At 39.0% G+C, this 21,440-nt stretch overlaps 1 protein-coding gene across 4 annotated transcripts in view; it reads right to left on the bottom strand.

The window, feature by feature from the left end:
- Nucleotides 1-21,440, bottom strand: part of LOC126365875 (voltage-dependent calcium channel subunit alpha-2/delta-3) — an 859,858-nt gene that overhangs the window by 183,248 nt on the left and 655,170 nt on the right. For all 4 annotated transcript variants that reach the window (XM_050008568.1, XM_050008566.1, XM_050008567.1 and 1 more), the window contains 3 exons: nucleotides 20,521-20,662; nucleotides 5,053-5,098; nucleotides 4,742-4,920 (listed from right to left, as the gene is read on the bottom strand). In XM_050008568.1, coding sequence (XP_049864525.1) covers nucleotides 4,742-4,920; nucleotides 5,053-5,098; nucleotides 20,521-20,662 — 367 coding nt within the window. The remainder of the gene's footprint in view (nucleotides 1-4,741; nucleotides 4,921-5,052; nucleotides 5,099-20,520; nucleotides 20,663-21,440) is intronic.

The raw sequence follows: 21,440 nt of genomic DNA on the forward strand, positions 1-21,440 counted from the left end.
GTATATCCTCTCTTCTCGATATTCGCTAGGCCTCAACCTCCGCTAATTTCAAGTTGCCACCGCTCATACCTCACCTGTCTTTCAACAACTTGTTTGCCTCTGTACTTCTGCCTCGACTGACATCTCTGCCCAAACTCTTTGCCTTTACAAATGTCTGCTTGTGTCTGTGTATGTGCGGATGGATATGTGTGTGTGTGTGTGCGAGTGTACACCTGTCCTTTTTTCCCCCTAAGGTAAGTCTTTCCGCTCCCGGGATTGGAATGACTCCTTACCCTCTCCCTTAAAAACCACATCCTTTCGTCTTTCCCTCTCCTTCCCTCTTTCTTGAAGAAGCAACTGTCGGTTGCTTAAACATGGTAATTCGCATTTCTTTTTGTTGCTACTGTAGCTAGGCCTACAGTAGGCTGGCAGGGCTAATGTTACCTGGCTGGCCACCCGGATAATAGGCCAGCCGGCAGGCCTGCTGACTGGCCAGCTACACACTGCTGAATCAGTTGCGTTTTAATAATTTATCAACCTGTGCAACAGCAGGTGAAGATTATGAAACATTTCTTCAAACCAGTTGATATTATATGTAATTTTGAACACATAATCATTATTCTAGAACTTTTTTTAGGGTATGTGGATAATTTGAGGGTGTGGATTATTCAAATATATAAAAGGTACACAATACATTGCATCTCACTTCCACAACAAACGATGATAATGAAACCCTTTTTCCCTGTACATTTACACTGTGTGTAATTTAGCTTGCATATTGTCAGTGCTCACATTTCCTTCGCTGCTGGAATATTTTTGGCCTTCGCCGTTTATCTCACTGGATCGCTGGGCATCCTCTGGAATAAAAAATGTCTTATCAACTAGTACCTGTAGAAGATGTGGCAACTCCACTACTTGACAAAGTTGGTGTGTTACTTCAGGCCGCTGTTAACTTGGTACCAACTGGGGAAAAGAAACCTTTGAATGGAATTTACTCACCATGCAAATTGAATTATTGGAAGTGGAGTGCTCATACCCATAGAGATAGGTACATGACAATAAATCAGCACATGGCTGGCATGGACACCTAATGACTGAGCACAAAAAATGGTTCAAATGGCTCTGAGCACTATGGGACTTAACTTCTGAGGTCATCAGTCCTCTAGAACTTAGAACTACTTAAACCTAACTAACCTAAGGACATCACACACATCCATGCCCGAGGCAGGATTCGAACCTGCGACCGCAGCGGTCGCGCAGTTCCTGACTGTAGCACCTAGAACCGCTTGGCCACGACTGAGCACATGACAACTCTCAGCACAAGTGTTAGGCTATGGCCACTGCAGTCTAACTCCAAGGAGCACTGCCCTCTTTGCTTATTGCCACTCACAAGTAAATACTGACTTCAGCAGGTCTGCCGATACGATGCGATGTGTGCACCCTTCAAGGCAGGCTCCTAAACTACTCCTCTGTTCTACCCATGCCATTTCACTTCCTTCCTTCGGGACATCTGCTGCCAGGGATACTAAAATAACATTCTTGGGCCTATGTCTTTGTCCATTACTATATATTTTTACGTCTTTGTCCATTATTATATATTTTTACGTCTTTTTCCATTGTTATATATTTTTAAGCTGAAATGAATACCAATTTTGAATCTATTATTTAATACCTTCATTTTAATTTTTCAACTGTAAAACTGTTCTGACTTTGGAAAGTATTTTGTAAGAAGGTAGTTACAGTATTAGTTATGATGCCACCTCTTAGTTTGCTAGGGTGAAACCAGGCTCTTCTTTGCTATATGGCATTCATCATTTTTCATTGCCAGTACCTATTATGACTTTCCAGAATGAGATTTTCACTCCACAGAGCAGTGTGCACAGATATGAAACTTCCTGGCACATTAAAACTGTATGCCTGCTGGACTGAGACCCAAACTCAGGACTTTTGCCTTTCACAGACAAGTGCTCTATCATCAGAGCTACCCAAGCATGATTCATGCTCCATCCTCACAGTTTTACTTCTGGTGGCCCCTCATCTCCGACCTTCCAGACTTCACAGAAGCTCTCCTGTGAACCTTGCAGAACTAGCACTCCTCGAAGACAGGACATTGTGGAAACATGGCTTAGCCACAGCCTGGGGGTTGTTTCCTGAATGAGATTTTTCACTCTGCAGGGGAGTGTGAGCTGATGTAAAACTTGCTGGCAGATTAAAACTGTGTACTGGGCCAAGACTCGAAATTGGGACCTTTGCCTTTCGCGGACAAGTGGTCTAAGGTAGAGAGCCTTTGTGTCTATGGTAGAGAACTTGTTCACAAAAGCAAAGGTCCCAAGTTCGAGTCTCAGTCTGGCAGACAGTTTTAGTCTGCCAGGAAGTTTCTATTATGACTTTGTTTTTGTTTTCAGTATTGAAATTTTCAAACGTTTACATAGTAGGCTTCAAAGTAAACCTATACTGTTCAACAGCTTTTCCGGTTTGTAGCACAGTTAGCACAGTTTTTTCATTACAGTTTATTCCTTTTGCTGTGTTGGCAGTGGTTTTAGCCAGTTTGTAACCCTGCATCCCTGTACGCCTGCTACTGTTGAATTTCTTCTGGGTCCTTGCTTTTTGTTCATTTCCTGCTGTGTTTGTTTTCTGTGGTGGTTACATCCAGCAACTTATTTACATTTGTATTTGGTTTGTTCTGAATGATGGATTTTGTTTCACTGACACTACTATGACTTTTAATCTGCTCGTGAGGAAGTGCAAGTGCCCAAGCAGGCACAGCTACTTGAGCTCAGGATCTGTAGATTGTTAAGCTCTGTCCTACACTGTAGAAAAACCATTTGTGTCATTGCCTCAGATAAATTTGCTTTGAAAACTTATGTCCTCAAACTTCATGTAGAATTGGACAGGCTTTCCTTGTTAATTTTATTAAAATACAGTGTATATTTTCAAACAGTGAGAGCTGTGAGAAATGTATTTCACACTGAGCGTGGATTGTAGTCTACTTTTGTGCCTCATACAATTTTATACGTAGGGCCCCTCGCAGTTTTTGTTGAATATTAATAACGTTACAGACATTACTAACAGTAACCTCAGACATTTTTCAGATGACATGGCTACCTACCTAGAATATTCAATATTGATTTACACTTTATTTATTCTCATCATTCATAGTGCACCAGTTGACTCTCATTACAGTTGCAGGTATGAAGTATTTTTGTCTAACCATAGGTGGCAGGAAAAATCACTAGAAGTGTAATTCATCCACAGTAAAGCCCATTTCCCAACTACTGTTATTACATGAGTGAACAACATGGGGTATTATCACAAGGACAGTGCTGGACTACATGTTTTCTGTAGAAGTAGGGTGTAAAAACTAAGAATATTCACAGAAAATTGGTGGCAGTTTGTGGAGAGTGTGCACCATCAAGATAAGTGCTCTTGCAACATGACAACACTCGTCCCACATGAGTTGAAAAACTATGGCTGCCATTGCTGAAATGGGGCTCCAAGTACTGCCACACCAATTGTATTTGACTGATCTGGCCCCTTTTGATTACCACCTTTTTGGGGCTTTAAAGAGACATCTGCACAGACATCAATCACAGACTTCCTGGAACTTTGAGCAGCTGTCCTGAACTTGGCGCAACAGACTCCAAAAAAGTGGTTTAGAGGAAGGCCTGCATAAGTTAAAGTGGCCAAGTCAGAAGGATATGGTGGGTGTGGAAGTACCTGGAACCTCATTTTAGCAATGGTACCAGTGGTTCTTCAACTCATACAAAATCGATTTTCATGGTGGTTCACAGCCTCCATACACTACCACCAACTGTCTGAGAATATCCTCAGAGTATACACCCTCCTCCCATAGAAACCACGGCATCCAGTGCTGTCCTTCACAACCACACCTCATGCTATTTTCTCAATAATGATAGCAGCTGGAAAAATGGGCTGCACTGTGCAGGGACTACATCTACTGATGCTGTATATAATGTGTGTGAGCACGGATCAGCCACTGGCATCTTGTTCCAGGACCATGTTTGTAGTTTATGAGTGTGGTCTTAGTCTGTGTTGCTATGATTTATGACCAACATTACACGAGATAAGCTGATGATGCCCTACCTGGCTGAAACATGTCATTTTTGAGACAATAACTACCGTTCTGCAATCTAGGACTGTTTTTTAATATGATTATTAATGCTACTGCTTGGCATGCAGTTAGACCAAAGTACTGCATACTAGCAACTGTAATGATGAGTCAAGTAGTGCACTATGAATGATGGGAAAAATAAAGTGTAAATCAATATGGAACACCTTTTATATAATGAAATACTGTCTGAAATACACTTCAGAAATATTCAATCAAATCTTGATAAGATTTAAAAGTGGTGCAAAGATTGACAACATGCAGAAGCATAAAATGGTGAATTTTACAAAACTAAAAAATGTAGTATCCTATGATTACAATATCAATGAGTCATAAGTGTATCAGTCAACTCATATAAATACCCAAGTTTCTGCCTTCATTCATGTAATAGTTTTCACTTATTGCAGTTCCATTCACTCATTTTTTAATAATTTAATTTTTGCTTTTTACAGTGTTTCCACTGTACATGTAACGTACAGCATAAATTTGTGACATTTCACTCTGTCAGCATTTTAGATACTTTTCACTGCCTCAAGACATTTGAAATCTTACTGATTACAGAATAATTATCACTTCTAGTTTGGTTCTTTGCATGTTAAATGTCAAAATTCATTTTCAGGGACATACACTTACAGAAATATGAGTCCTTCTCCATTTTCTTCATGTTAGGATGCCCATCTCTGAGTGGTGATCTTGGCCTCAGTGACATCCATTTCCATCCAGGCTTACGAGTTCTTGATAAAAAATGGAGTACCTGTTCTTCAGGTGTTTTAAATGTATTTTCAGAGGCATAGTTGTATTCACAGTAAACCCTGAAAATCAAAGTATGGTCTTCATTACGGAAACACCAAACTGGATTGTGAACATAAAAGGTCTAAGAACACACTGTCAATTCATTACATTAATTAGAACCATCATACAAAAGACATCTTATCAGTAATTACCATTCTGGATGCACTCGCCAGTTGTTCCCTTTGAAAAATTCTGTAACTGTAACAGAAGAAAGTTTTGTCAGTTAGAGTGAACACTACTCTATATCAATGTAATTTACTTCTGATGGTGTTTAAAACAGTGCCATTAAAAGTTATTTAGATATATACAATGACAACATCTTTCATAATTTTACAATATGGTAATCTACTAACTGTTACTGGGAGTCTCAGCACTAATGAATAAAATGTATAAAGGTCTGGATGATAGCTAAAGAGATTAACAACGGCAGGTCAGCATTTTATAAAACTTAATGTATTCCTAACTGCTGCATGCACCTTGTATAAAAGGCACATAAAGATTTGTATTTGTTTAAGTCAGTTTTAAGTGGGTTTAACAACACGAGTTAAACATCATTAAAATGTACTAGGGCCCATTATCTTTCAGAACATATTGTATCAAAACAATTAATGAACTCTTTAATGAGAGTGTTATCTTCATTGCACAACACAAAGAATGGGTGAGATACTGAGAGCACTGTAAACATTAACAGCATACTCTGTTGCTGCAAACCTATTACAGCTCAGACAGCAGTTTTTGATTAGTAGGATAATAATTGGCAACTTTTACATGTGTTGTAATGAATGTAAGTAATTATAAAATAATAAATACATAAGCCACTTAAAAATTAACAGCAGTAATGGTGTCTACTAGACACTGTCATATAAACAACATTCTCAAATAAAGCAACATATCCCCATAACAAACCCATAGATGAAGGAAAACAAAGGAAATGAAACAGTAAATGAGTACACATTCTCTACAATGGACCTCTATTCTGTGACCCAAATCTATAAACACAGGTATGTGCACACAACACACATACGCGCAGACACATGCATACGTACAAACGCGTGTGGGTGTGCATGCACATCAACACACAAACACAAAACACAGCAAGCCCCAACAACCTCAGCATGTGTAGACAAGGTCTGTATATAAAATGTTGACTGTTTCCAAATTTGTGAGTACTTTTCTTAAAAACTGCAATTTTGAATTCTATATGTATCGACAATAAAGAGCAATTTTCCTATAATAGAAAGAAAACTAAAAAAAACACAGATGTTGCTGTAACTTCAACAAAGATGTCTGGATAAAAAGAAGACCAAATTATGTTTCCTCATGGCAAAATCTGTCCAAAAACAAAATTATCTGCAAACAAGAGCGGGAGAAGAGTGCATTTCACCCTCAAAATGAAAAAAAATAGTTTTATTTTAAATATTTCAATTCACTAAATAGTTTGAGATCATTCATTGTGGAAACTCAACCTGTGGGGATAATATTTTCAGACTAAAGAAATTTGTTATAACATGTAGATTTCATGTTCAATCAAGAATATCATGGAGAAACCACCTCAAAAACTCCCTCCACTTTGATTGCATCCTTCCTATCACAATGACCTTCAAATATTTGAATTTTTCCAAGCCCTATGTATCAGTAAACTAATACTGGAGAATCAAATCCTGATGGCAAAGGCATCCTAAAACCAGTTCTGCTCCTTCCTCAAGATAATGTCAGTATTCAGACCCAACTATCATCTTCCAAATTGAAACCCTTGCCTTCAAACACCTGTAAGACCACTTTCGATATCATCTCCAAAAGGTTTCCAACTTACTGATAGCCTGCTCCCAATTTGGAGTACCATTGTCCAATTATATTAATCTTATCCTGGTGTGAAGAAACCTTGGGCAACAGAAGAAATACTTCAAGTGAACGATGAAAAAATGAAGAGGAAAAATGTTCAGCAAAAGACAAGAATACAGCAAAATAAGTCATATAGAAATGAAATAAATTGGAAGTACAGCAAACCCAAAGCAAAATGGAAAAAACATGAAGAAATTAAAAAAGAAACAGCTGTCAGGACAACAGATTCAGTATATAGAAATGTCAGAACAATCTTTGCTGAAATTAAAAGTAAAGGCATGAACATTATGAATGCAAAAGGGATTGCACAGTTAAACACAAGGACAGAGCAGGTGGATGGAAAGAGCACACTGAAGGCCTGTATAAGGAGGAAGAAATGGCTGACGACATGATGGAAGAAGAAGTGAGAGTCAGTGTGGAAGGTATAGGGGACCCAGTATTAGAGTTTAACATAGCTCTGGAAGATGTGAGATCAAATAAGGTAGAAAACATAGGTAACATCCCTTTGCAGTTTCTAAAATCATTGGGAAAGGGGGGGAGTGCCAACCAAGTGACTATTCAAGCTGGCTTGTTGAGTCTATGTATCTCTGGTGACATGCCATCAGACATTAAGAAAAATGTCATCCACACAATCTCAAAGATGGCTTAAAGTTGTTGACAAGAATAATCTACAGGAGACTAGAAAAAATGAGGATTTGTTAGTTGACAATCAGGTTGACTTCAGGAAAATTAAAGGCATCAGGAGGCAGTTTTGACATGTGCTTGATAATGCAAGCCAGATTTCAGAAAAACCAAGACATATTCATAGAATCTGTTCATCTATAAAAAGCATTTAACAATGTAAAATGATGGAAAATGTTAACTATTCTCAGAAAAATAGGTGTAAATTAAGGGAAAGATGGAATGTAACAAAATTATGAAAAGGAAATTTGCTACTCACCATATAATCACCACAGTTGACGAAAGCCTTAATGGCCGAAAGCTTTGTGAGAGTCTTTTTGTTGAGCCTATCTGTAACTCAGCATCTCTGCCATATGGTGAGTAGCAACTTTCCTTTCCAAATATTGTTACAGTCCATCCTGGATTTTCCATTGTTTGATAGGGAAATATGGGTAATACACAATATGTATGAAACCAACAGAGAACTATGAGGATTATTTTGTCCATTTTGTTTACAGAACACTGCAGCTGCCTTCATAAGCCACAAGTAGGAAATATGGCAGCCAGCCACAAGTGGTTTTTAATTATTTATTGTACCATTACTAGTTTTGGGCCTGAGCACATCATCAGATGGAAGTGTTGACTTCTTTGCAAGATTTAATTTTATGTAAAGGAGGGCTTTCCATGAAGACACAAATGTAAACCTTGCAAAGAAGGCAACGCAACCACTTGATGATAGGCTTGGGCCCAAAACTAGTAATGGTACAATAAAATAATTTCAGGAAACCTGGCTGTAATATTTCGTACAGTGTAATAATAAGAATGGAAGGCCAAGAATGAAGTGCTCAGATTAAAAAAGGTGTAAGGCAAGGATGCAGCTTTTCTCCACTGCTGATCAGTCTATATGTTGAAGAAGCAATGACAGAAATAAAAGAAAGGTTCAGGAGTAAGATTAAAATTCAGTGTGAAAGAATGTTAATAACAGAGTTCACTGATGATATTGCTATTCTCAGTGAAAGTGAGGGAGAACTACAGGACATATCAAATGGAATAAATAACTCAATGAGTACAGAATACAGGACCTGCTGAATTGAATAAATAACCTAATGCGTACAGAATATAGAATAAGAGTGAACTGAAGAATGAGAAAAGTAATTAGAACTAGCAGAAATGAGATTAGTGATGAACTTAACATCAAAACTGGCAACCAAGAAAGAGACAAAGTGAATGAATTCTGCTACCTTGGAAGCAAAATAATACATAACAGACAAAGTAAGGAGGGCATAAAAAGCAGACTAGCACAGGCAAAGAAGACATACCTGCTAAGAGAAGTCTGCTAGTGTCAAAAATTGGCCTTAATTTGAGGAGGAAATTTTCTGATAATGTACATTTAGAACACAGTATGTAAGCAAATCATGGAATGTTAGGAAATCAGAAAAGAAGATAAGCAAACCATTGCAGAATTGGTGCTATTGCAGGACATTGCAGAATTGGTGCTATTGTAGGATGTTAAAAAAATTTGGTGTGGACTGAAGAAAAGAGGAAGTTATCTGCAGAATCTGCAGGGAAAGGAATGTATGAAGAACACTGAAAAGTAGTAGAGACAGTGTCATAGGACATGTGTTGAGACATCGGGGAATAACTTCCATGGTACTATACAGAGCTCTAGGCAAAATCGGACACTGGAGTAAGTCCAAAAATGGAGGATGTTGGGTGTAAGTGCTACTCTAAAACGAAGAGGTTTGCACAGGAGAGGAAGGTAAGCAGGCAACATCAAACCAGCAAGGAGACAGAGTACCTAAAACAAAACTCCTATGAACCCCTTCATTAGTTCCCTGCCCTGCTCACTATTACTACCTGATCCTATGTAACTGAATCCTTTCATGAAGAAAAGTTCACAATCATCTTTTCATTCACTGCATATTACTTGAAAAATTGGTGACATAGTGTAATCCTTACTTTTCCTGTAAATGAGAACCAACTACTTAGCAACAATACTTACTTTTTTATAACAATATCAACACTCATAGTTTTGTTGATCATTGGAAAAGAATGCTACATATTTCCTATTGCTGCTCATGCTTCAGAATCCTGTCCAACTTGAAGAGAGGACCTCTGTGACTTCCCCAGTGTTTCATCCCAGCAAAACCAATTAGAATCAGCCTTCAGTTTAAAATCTTGATATTCTTCACTGAGCATTACTTGGCTTGACTGCTCTACTTTTTTCATAAATAATGTCAGTGTCAAAGCAGAGAGAAATAATAGTTTTTATTTTTTATGAAATGATGCCTGAATGATAACACAAAAGATATCTGTTGGCACCGTATGAACACAGACTCTGACTCATTTATTTTACAATGAGTCCTTATTCTGAGAACCAACGGCATTGTAAACATATAATATGATGTACCTCCATCTCTGTTATAGACTTCACACATCTGAAATGTCTGATACACAATAATTTCGTGACTGTTAAAAGTCTCCAGCCTTGCTACAGTGTCTACTTTAGGACCACATACTGAAGCCACAGTAACTTAACTGTTACCATGTCCATTAGTGTCTGTGTTTGTAAGCGTGAAATTCAATATGCATCTGCAAAAGACTGAAGGGCCATGAAAAATTACTTGGGCACCTACTCAATTGTTCATACTAATAGCAATATTATCAATAGCTTTATATATTGTAAGGCAGGAACACCTTCTCCTATAATAATACAGCATCACAAGCCTGTATCAATGCTGCTGCAAGTGCGTCTTAAGAGAAACGTCACTTATATAGCTCTTCCTTATCTAACCACAGTGTAGCTTAAGCAACCTACCAGAAGTGGATTTTAGCCCAGCAGAGCTCAAGTTATCCGCACTGTGGTTACATAAGGAAGTGCTATATAAGCGACTCTTCTCTTAAGACGGCATCAGTCACTGAGCCACACTTGCGGCAGCATTGACACAGACTAGTGATGCCACGTTATTATAGGAAGAGAAGGCATTCATGCCTTACAGTACATAAAGCTATTGATAATATTGCTATTATTTCGAAGATTGAGTAGGTGCCCCAGTGATTTTGCATGGCCCTTCAGTCTTCTGCGGATGAGTATTGCTATTAGTATGAAGAATGCAGTAGTGCCCAAGTGATTTTGCGTGGCCTCTGTGTGTAATGCACTGCAGTACTTAAGAAAGGGCATTAAAGAAGGAGCTCCTGCTAAAGTAAGCTCCTCCTAAAGTAGACACTTTAGCAGAGCTTGAGCTTTTAGCAGTCGAGATATTATTCAGGGTGTGTACGTGGATGAGGAAAAAAAATTCCTGGATTTCCCAGTAAAAATTCACTTTTTCCTGGATGAAAATAAACTTTTCCCATGTTAAGTAACAGTATACCTTTCCTTGGAACTGTAAAACTTATTAATCCTTTCAATGGTTGTAGTTTTATACACGGGCGTAGAATTTCCTGGCAATTTCAATAACGAAACTAAGGTAAAAAGAAACAGTTTGGAAAGATGTATACTGCATATTTTCGTATTAAGAAAGTAGAAATACAAATTCCACCATATGCAGCATATTACTTTCCGAAGGACTGAAATCGAGTTTGCAATGCGCTTTTGTAAGCCAGTCGTAGATCACGTCAAGCCATCTCGCTAACCAATGACAGCGGATATTTGGAGCATAGGATATGTGATGCAGTCAGCCAATAGCAACATCACTGTTAAGCAGCATGAACACACAAATAGGAAAAAGTAATGGTTTAAATTAATATACATAGCATTGCTACAAGAAAGAAAAGCTTTCATGTATAATGTTGGATTAATAAGTTGCAAGAGAAGCTAAGCTTTCACACATAATGGTGATCTTTTTTGTGCATGTTACACTTTAAGAAACATCAAACAAATGTGCCAGTAAAATTTTTAATGACAACATAAATGTCTGATCTTCTGGGCTCTTCTGGTCTTGAAAATATTGTAAATGGTCATCCTCAAAGACTTGATTTTTGAATGAGAGTCAAATGCTCTGTGATTTAAGAAATTCATCAGACATTTGCGCACAGAGTTTATCTTGTGTAAAAGGAAATTTACTTTACTTGAAAATAACACTTTTCAAACAACCATTCGGAAAGTTTTCCTGTGATCTGTTAGAAATAGATTCGTTTCAGCACTTGCCCAGATGACACGCCGCGCTTGTGCAGCTGTGATGACACAGAAAGCCCATATGTTTGTACGTGTAAAACATTAAAAGATCTTACATAATGTCGTAAAAGAAACAAGACATTAGCGGATACTCCAAGAGTCTGAGAATTTTGTGAACCATATTAAAAGGTAATTCAGCTTAAAGTGCACATTCATATGTCCAGATTCAGATGTAAATTTTCTTGGAGTACCAGTACTGTATTATCTCTTGTTTGGTTCTTTATTATGGCATAATGCCACACGTGCTAGAAGATGAAAAACGTGAACTTGAAATGCAGTGAACAGTTGAAACTAGCCAATAGTATGGAACTGAACACTTTGTTTCAAATAAATTGACCACCTCAGCAGAAAAGATTAATACAAGTCAAATTTCTTTAACAAACCGACAAAAAAAACTTCATTGTTCTGCAAGGCGATTAACGGTTGACTGTCAAAAAGGTGGAAACAAAAGCTGAAACTAATAACATATTTTAGCCTTCCATAATTATGTGAATGAATTGTAATTCACTTGATAGCTGGTGGCCACAGAAATCCGTTTCATTTTCATTTGACGTGAGGGCAATAAACGAAGAGGAAACAACAAAATCACTTAAACATGGGCCATGTGGAGACTACCACCTCCCCACTACAACTCAGACTGCTCTGTGCATCAGGTCTGGATCTACGATATTTCCGAACTGGGACAATATTAGATAGTAGCACTCCCCCTCCCTTGAGTGTTTGAGGCAGGACGCCAAAAATTTTAAAAAATCAGTTTTTCAAAAAATCTTCATTTTGTAGCACACATCTTTCTGAAGATGTCGGATACATGAAACATATATGTTTGAGAGAACGTAAGACGTGTTATTTAGTCTTAAGTGCGCCAAAGTGCAGTGCCATGCCTCTTCACACAGCATTCTTCCATCGCATGTCTCTGTATTTCGCTCTGTGGAATATTTAGTAATGGGTGCTATCAAACTATATTCAGGCCTGTGGAAATTAAAATGTCCTGTGGTTCCTCTCCTGCCCCAGTCAGATGGTTTGACATCTACATCTACATCTACATCTACATCTACATCTACATCTACATCTACATCTACATCCATATTCCGCAAGCCACCTGATGGTGTGTGGTGCAGGTTACTTTGAGAACCTCTATCAGTTCTCCCTTCTATTCCAGTCTCATATGGTTCATGGAAAGAAAGATTGTCAGTATGCCTCTGTGTGAGCTCTAATCTCTTCGATATTATCCTCATGGTCTCTTCACAAGATATACGTAGGAAGGAGCAATATACTGCTTATCTCCTCAGTGAAGGTATGTTCTCGAAACTTCAACAAAAACCCGTACCAAACTAATGAGCGTCTCTCTTGCAGAGTCTTCCTCTCTTCCACTGGAGTTTATCTATCATCTCCATAATGCTTTCGCAATTACTAAATGATCCTGCAAAGAAGCGCGCTGCTCTCCATTGGATCTTCTCTATCTCTTCTATCAACCTTATCTGGTACAGATCCCACACCAGTGAGCAGTATTCAAGCAGTGGGTGAACAAGTGTACTGTAACCTACTTCCTTTGTTTTCGGACTGCATCTCTGTAGGATTCCTCCAATGAATCTCAGTCTGGCATCTGCTTTACCGATGATTAATTTTATATGGTCATTCCATTTTAAATCACCCCTGATGCCTACTCCCAGATAATTTATGGAATTAACTGCTTCCAGATGCTGACCCACTATATTGTAGCTAAATAATAAAGGATCTTTCTTTCTATGTACTCGCAGCACATTACACTTGTCTTAACTGAGATTCAATTGCCATTCCCTGCACCATGGGTCAATTTATTGCAGATCCTCCTGCCCCTCTTAAAATAATAAACTCACAATTAATACTGGATGGGATTATTTGTAACTGGAAGAACAAGAATTATTTAGAAAATTTGCACTCTTTATTGCCTATTAGCTAATAACTTGCTGTTTTGTGTGACATAAAATTAAATATAGGATACATAAAACTAGTAAAGACAGGAGACAAAGAAGACAGTACACATTTCTTCAATCCTTAAGTCCTAGCATTTTTTTCTCTGTAATCATGCTACAACTTTACAAGGTGTGCTTTCCTTTCTAGGAATGAATCTATTACCTGATCAAGGTTCATCAACGTTTTGCTACATGAGAAAACAAAATGTCGTCGTCTAATACTAGAAAAGCTGTTAATACAAATAGTACCCAAGACTGGTGTGGCTTCTTCATCTGATTACGTGTATTTTGTCACTGTCTGCTAGATAAGCTGAAATAGACCTGCCTAATATTCCAGCAGTTGGTACACACACCAAATAAACAAGACTGTTTTGGCACAAATGGTCATTTTTATAATACAGCAGAATATAAATCACGAAGTACCAATATCAAATGCCTATTAGGCCTACTACAAACAAAACCTTTTATGTTAAGAAACAGTTTCACATTTCATTCATACTCTCTAGCTTCTGAAGCATGAGATCGAAAAGTAGTAGTACGAAATTTTTATATAAATTTGGAATTGTCATATTCTTCTGTAATTCGTGGGAGTCCCTGTTTCTTTTCCTTCCATGTTCTAAAAAACAATCTTGTCATCAGTAATTCTGTAACTATTCCCGCCAGTGTCAAAATTTATTCGCTGGTTAACTTCAGAAACCCTGCCACAATCACCGGTTTAGTTATCCCACATTTTTTCTCCGGTTAGGCATTAATACGTATTCATTCAACACGTTTTCAATGCTACTTCCAGAATAGAACTTTAGCGGCTGCTAGACAGATACTGTATAACTGTGTAGTGGTCTGGCAAAAAAATTTCTGTCAAAATTTTATTTTCTTAGATCACTGTAAAGACTATATGTAATCTTTGTTGCCTGTTATTCCTGTTAGTCATTTATTTACACTCTGGTAGTCTGAATCTATGGAATTCGCTAGTAATTATAACAACACTGATCATTTGCAAACCCACAGTCAACCACTTAAACAGCAACTGTCATTCACCCTTACGTGTGAATGAAATTGCATTGCAATGTCAAAGAAGTCGACAGTGTGTATTGCACGTAGACCTGTCCCTTTTTGTTTGCAGGAAAGTTTATTTCTAGATGCAATGGAGAGTCCCCTGGCAGAGACATCATGTATACTATGCACACATTCAAAAATCAACTTATGATTCATTCAGAAATCAATATAGAATTTGATCAAAAATGTTCAAAACCCAACAGGGATGCAATCAAAATCATATGAGTAATCGATAGACCAAAGTGTGCTGGATGCTAGGCGCTTTGTGAAACAAGGTCGTTTTACTCAATAATATGAATTTGACCCCCACCCCCACACCTCGAAATGCCACCCGGGGCAGATACCCCGGTTTGCCCCCACCCCCTAGTTCCGCGCCTGTTGGGCATACAAGAATCTGGCAGCTTAGGCGCACCAGTAAAATTTTTTCAGATAGCATCTGGCTGCTTGCTGCTATTGCTTATACAGCTAACTGCCACACTTCTGTAGCAAGAGCGGGAGAAGGTACTACTCATACGTGAATCAACTGCATATGCACATAACCTCGCTCGCAACCGCTAAAACGAATCTAATGTAAACAGTTGTGACGTCATGTTCGTTGGAGGCAATCTGTTGTTATGAAACACTGCATAGTCTTCCTAAAGCCTTTGATACATTTTGCTGTTGGCAGACGCTTGTATGAACGCTGTGTTTTGTATGTGGTGCATTTCCTTTGCAACTTACGTTTTACTTCTGTTTCCCTCCCCCCCCCCCCCCCCCCCCCTCTTGTTCCTGTTTTATTGCTACAGTATTATTCTGCAGTAGAGAGATACAGTAATATTCTTTGTTAGAGTATTCGTTCTTACCAGTTAAAGTTACAAAAATTTAACTTAAAACTAAAACAATGAAAAATTCCCAGAATTCTAGAAAATTCCCAGGTTTTTCCCGGTTTTCTCACGGATGAAAAAACTCCTGGGTTTTTCCTGGATCTCCCAGTTGTTCCGGGTCGTATATCGTTATTGTTTATTGGACATTTCAGATGTGTGAAGTCTATAACAGAGATAGAGGTAAATCTAATTATATGTCTACAATGCCATTGGTTCTCAGGATGAAGAATCATCATAAAATAAATGAGACAGAGTCTGTCTGTACAGCTTAAAGTGGATCTTAACTGCAGCTAGATTAAAGTTGCTGATATATATGTGCCATAGAATAGTGTAACACACTTATCTGCTTAGTAAGTATTTTTAAGAACCCATGGGAAAATTTTAAGAACAGTGGTCACTCTAATCAATTTGCCAACTCTCCAGCTGAAAGTAGTAAGGTGCTCAAACATGATGACAGTTAAGCTTAAATATTTTAAAGTTAGACCTAGTGACATAAACCCTTTATGGATGCATTTAGAGAGACCAAACCCTCAACTTTCTCTGTAGGACCAGGTGAATACAATTCTGGAGTAGTTTAACACATTGTGACATTATCTCCACATGTGGATGTGTCCTACCAAGTCACTCACAACAACCAAGATACCTCATATGAGCAGTTATTGAGTTAAATTGTTGTTTAAATCAGTCAACAACACATAAATACTGAACATTCAATGCCCAACTTCCATCCTGTCATTGTTTGTATTAATGGTTTTTGTATAAGCTGATGTACTTACTGTTCACTATGCCTTCACCCTTGCACACACAGACACACATAACAAAACATATTCAATGATTTACAAAATTTAAGATTAACATCACTGTATTATAGATCATCACTAAGGCACATGTAACCAACTTTGTTAATAAATCATAAAGTTCATAAAATTTATCTTTCTCTCTGCTGCCTTGCAAGCCCCCCCTCCCCCAACACACACACACACACACACACACACACACACACACACACACACACACAGAAAGTACTTGAAGTGCTTGATTTGCAAATCCAGGGCAGTTCCAGCCTAATATGTTCTGTGGTGGCATATTCTGCTGCACTGATAGTCTAACACAGCACGTTATGTACCTGAAACAGCTTGCTTTGACTTTAGCCACTTTATTCATGAGCTATGCTTCATCATCATTTCTCTTATGGAGGAAGAGAGTGTGGCAGTATTGGAGGCTGGGGCATGGTATGGCATTCTTGAGGAGACTGTGCAATGGTGTATAACATGATATTGCCATACGGGAGACTTCAGTAAGCATGTGGGAACTGGAGATTGGCATTTAACATCACCAGTTAACAATAATAAACTTATAAAACATCACGGCAAAAGTAAAATTCTTTTTTAAACTTGGTGCAATTAAAATATACTACTGTTTCTCCTGGATCAATTGCCATGGTTTGTTGCCAGCTTTGTGAAGCAGGACTACAAAGCTTATGTGCAGCTATCAAGGGGAAGCTATCTGATGATTAACTCTGCCAGTTAGTGTTTTCAGTCTTATGTCTACTGGATTATGGAAAGCAACAATTACTGCAATATAAAGAGTCATCTCTTTGCAACATAAATGAAATGACTAGGTTTTTTTAATCCTTTTGATGTCATGCTGGGAGACTTTCAGGTGGAGCCTTTTAAACAGCATGCTGGAGGCAAACAGTCTTCCTGGGTTCACAGTGTACCACAAAAGTCTTCTATCAAACACAAAAAACTTTGATCAGACTACAGTTATGACCGGGCAGGCCAATATCCAAGTGCCTGTAGCTGTCTGCTTTTCTGATTTCAACATTTAACTTAGGTTTGGGCATGTGATACTTTTATGACAGTAAATTTTTGGCACACACATCATCAGTCTGCATGATTTGGATAAGGTAGTGTCTACGTTTTAGTATGGCACAAAGTACACCAAACATGGCAAGCATATTCTGCTACATAATTCCATAGTCATTACTCAGAAGTTTTGGGTAGCGACATTTGGATTCCCCATTTCGTACCAACTACATTCCAAAAATGCAATTCCTTGCCAACACTCATAAAGGATGCAAGTGACTTATAAGAATGCTATTTTTATCACTTGAAATATTGTTTACTGCTGCTTGTTCTCCAAGTGGAATGAACAGACATGAATTTTCAGAAAGTTGGGCATCAATTGGTTCGCTTTGTAGTGCGAAGTTCCAATAGTGCTCCTAATTTTTTTTCTTTTCTTTATCATCAAATGTTTTTTTCATGGGTGGAATGACATACATATTGCCTCATCAGGTAAATATGATCATTTGAGTACATATTAAAGATAATGTAATGCTACCCTGAGGCAGCCATTACTTTGGTTATTCAAGCACCTATGCTTCCCTTGAAAATCTTTGAAGAATCTTCAGTTTGTTAAACAGGAAATATTTTTCTAACATTCTGCAAAATATTCAGTTTTGGAGAAACATCTGACTATTTTAGTTACCTTCAACAAAAAGACTCTCACAGTTATAGCTTTTGGCCGTTAAGGCCTTTGTCAACAATAGACAGGCATACGCCCTCACACAGTGTGGTTTCAGTTGCCTGAGACTGCAGTCTCTAGTGTGAGTTGCGTTTGTGTGTGTGTGTGTGTGTGTGTGTGTGTGTGTGTGTGTGTGTGTGTGTGTGTTTGTGAGCGCATGCATGCATGTTTGTATGTCTGTCTATTGTTGACAAAGGCCTTAACGGCCAAAAGCTATAATTGTGAGAGTGTTTTTGTTGTGCCTATCTGCAACTCAACATTTCTGCTACATGGTGGGTAGCAACTTCCTTTTCATAATATTGATACATTCCATCCTGGATTTTCCATTGTTTAATTAAGGGAATATGATGATCAAGAGTTCCTTCAATTAAAACAACTCATATCTCTTTTTGTTTCTATAAAATATTTTTGTATGTTGTGCCTAATGCAAGTTGAGTGGTGTTCAACTTTTTTTTTCCAATGACCAATTTGTTCTGAGTTTAGCAGTAATTCAACTAACTCAAAATTAATCACTCTAGGGTTTTAATACACTCCTGGAAATTGAAATAAGAACACCGTGAATTCATTGTCCCAGGAAGGGGAAACTTTATTGACACATTCCTGGGGTCAGATACATCACATGATCACACTAACAGAACCACAGGCACATAGACACAGGCAACAGAGCATGCACAATGTCGGCACTAGTTCAGTGTATATCCACCTTTCGCAGCAATGCAGGCTGCTATTCCCCCATGGAGACGATCGTAGAGATGCTGGATGTAGTCCTGTGGAACGGCTTGCCATGCCATTTCCACCTGGCGCCTCAGTTGGACCAGCGTTCGTGCTGGACGTGCAGACCACGCGAGACGACGCTTCATCCAGTCCCAAACATGCTCAATGGGGGACAGATCCAGAGATCTAGCTGGCCAGGGTAGTTGACTTACACCTTCTAGAGCACGTTGGGTGGCACGGGATACATGCGGACGTGCATTGTCCTGTTGGAACAGCAAGTTCCCTTGCCGGTCTAGGAATGGTAGAATGATGGGTTCGATGACGGTTTGGATGTACCGTGCACTATTCAGTGTCCCCTCGACGATCACCAGAGGTGTACGGCCAGTGTAGGAGATCGCTCCCCACACCATGATGCCGGGTGTTGGCCCTGTGTGCCTTGGTCGTATGCAGTCCTGATTGTGGCGCTCACCTGCACGGTGCCAAACACGCATACGACCATCATTGGCACCAAGGCAGAAGCGACTCTCATTGCTGAAGACTACACGTCTCCATTTGTCCCTCCATTCACACCTGTCGCGACACCACTGGAGGCGGGCTGCACGATGTTGGGGCGTGAGCGGAACACGGCCTAACGGTGTGCGGGACCGTAGCCCAGCTTCATGGAGACGGTTGCGAATGGTCCTCGCCAATACCCCAGGAGCAACAGTGTCCCTAATTTGCTGGGAAGTGGCAGTGCGGTCCCCTACGGCACTGCGTAGGATCCTACGGTCTTGGCGTGCATCCGTGCGTCGCTGCGGTCCGGTCCCAGGTCGACGGGCACGTGCACCTTCCACCGACCACTGGCGACAACATCGATGTACTGTGGAGACCTCACGCCCCACGTGTTGAGCAATTCGGCGGTACGTCCACCCGGCCTCCCGCATGCCCACTATACGCCCTCGCTCAAAGTCCGTCAACTGCACATACGGTTCACGTCCACGCTGTCGCGGCATGCTACCAGTGTTAAAGACTGCGATGGAGCTCCGTATGCTACGGCAAACTGGCTGACACTGACGGCGGCGGTGCACAAATGCTGCGCAGCTAGCGCCATTCGACGGCCAACACCGCGGTTCCTGGTGTGTCCGCTGTGCCGTGCGTGTGATCATTGCTTGTACAGCCCTCTCGCAGTGTACGGAGCAAGTATGGTGGGTCTGACACACCGGTGTCAATGTGTTCTTTTTTCCATTTCCAGGAGTGTATGTGTAGAGGAGAAAGATGGATCTGTAATTTTGGGGATCAGGTAGATATTTTCTTGATTTATGTATTGTTATAATTTTGCTTTTCCTCTGTACTCCAGGTCTTGGACGGAAAACTGTGATTACTGAATAGTTTTAATAACCATAGTTTCAGCCATGGCTCAAATTATTTTTGTCATTTAATGCACATATATCCAAATCTGCTCCATTTCTGTCCTTGAACTTGTTAATAGTCTATTGAATTCTTCCAATGTAAAAGACTTTGGAAACGTACTAAGTTGTCATTTTCTTTTATGAAATCTATTTTTTTGTGTGGTGTCAATATGCAGATTTTACTCTTTTTAGGAGGTATGAACATTTGACCAGAAGATACCTTAGAGTGTGATGGGTCTTTATTTGGATGGTCTCTATGGTGTCTTAATTAACCCCACGTCTTTTGGTTTTGTTTTCCCATAACAATATAAAGAAATATAGAAATTAAGTACACCAATACTCATAAAAACATCTTTTTCACAGGCAGAATTGCTAGATTACAAATCTTATATTAAGAATTAGAGTTTACAAAGAACAAATTATGAAATAATTAAAAAAGACTTACGATTTACAGGTCGCAGTTTCAACTCCTGTTCACCTTTCACTTCATACATCCCATAACCTTCTGGAATGGCAAGACCCAGAGAGAATGGAGTTCCTTCTATAGGGTTATAAAAATATTTATGTCTTCTAGTAGTGACACGCCTCTGCAAAAGCAAAGTTTCAACTAACTGTGTAAACTAACACAGAGCTTTATATTTATTTTCAAAGAAATATAATGTTCTGCAATAATAATTACATTGACATTAAATGGTTTGCAGCTATTTGTTCTTCATTACATTGCTGTTGCAAAAAACTCAGTCCACATTTTGGTATTCAGCTGCATGGAGTGTTTAGCAACTGTGCTACATTTTATGCAACTATTTATGAGTATACCCAAAACTTCATTTGTTATAGTCTGTTACTGAAAGATGAAGAACTACATAGGGCTTTCAGTGACCATGGGTACAAAAGACAGTATTATTTGTACAGCCACTCTACAGATAAGTGATGCCCACATAAGCTACAGATAACTTTGAGCACATTTTTCAGAAAATTTGAGGAACCTTGTACAAATACATTACCATCAGTAAATTGTTCTCAGTGGATGCATTATCCCACTGAAGTATGGGAAGTCCCATCCTGTGCAACACATGTCCACTGGTGACAAGAATTGATTATATCAATATAATCCAGGTCTGGTGGCTGTGGTTGCTTTTTTCCCGCAATTGAGAAGCCAAATGTGAAAGTGAAGATTCTTAGGAGTGATGGATGGAACATGGTAACCAGATTCTTGTCTACTCTGAGCCTTGTTGTGAATATCACTTTGGAAAGTTGTATGCCTGTTATGGCACATTTTTGCAAATACAAAAGGATGCCTTAGAATGGTTTTAGGGTTTGTTGCTATAACATGGTGATATATCTACCCATACTACCTTAGAGAAG

This window comes from Schistocerca gregaria, chromosome 4 (genome assembly GCF_023897955.1).
Source record: "Schistocerca gregaria isolate iqSchGreg1 chromosome 4, iqSchGreg1.2, whole genome shotgun sequence".
Classification (NCBI taxonomy): domain Eukaryota; kingdom Metazoa; phylum Arthropoda; class Insecta; order Orthoptera; family Acrididae; genus Schistocerca; species Schistocerca gregaria.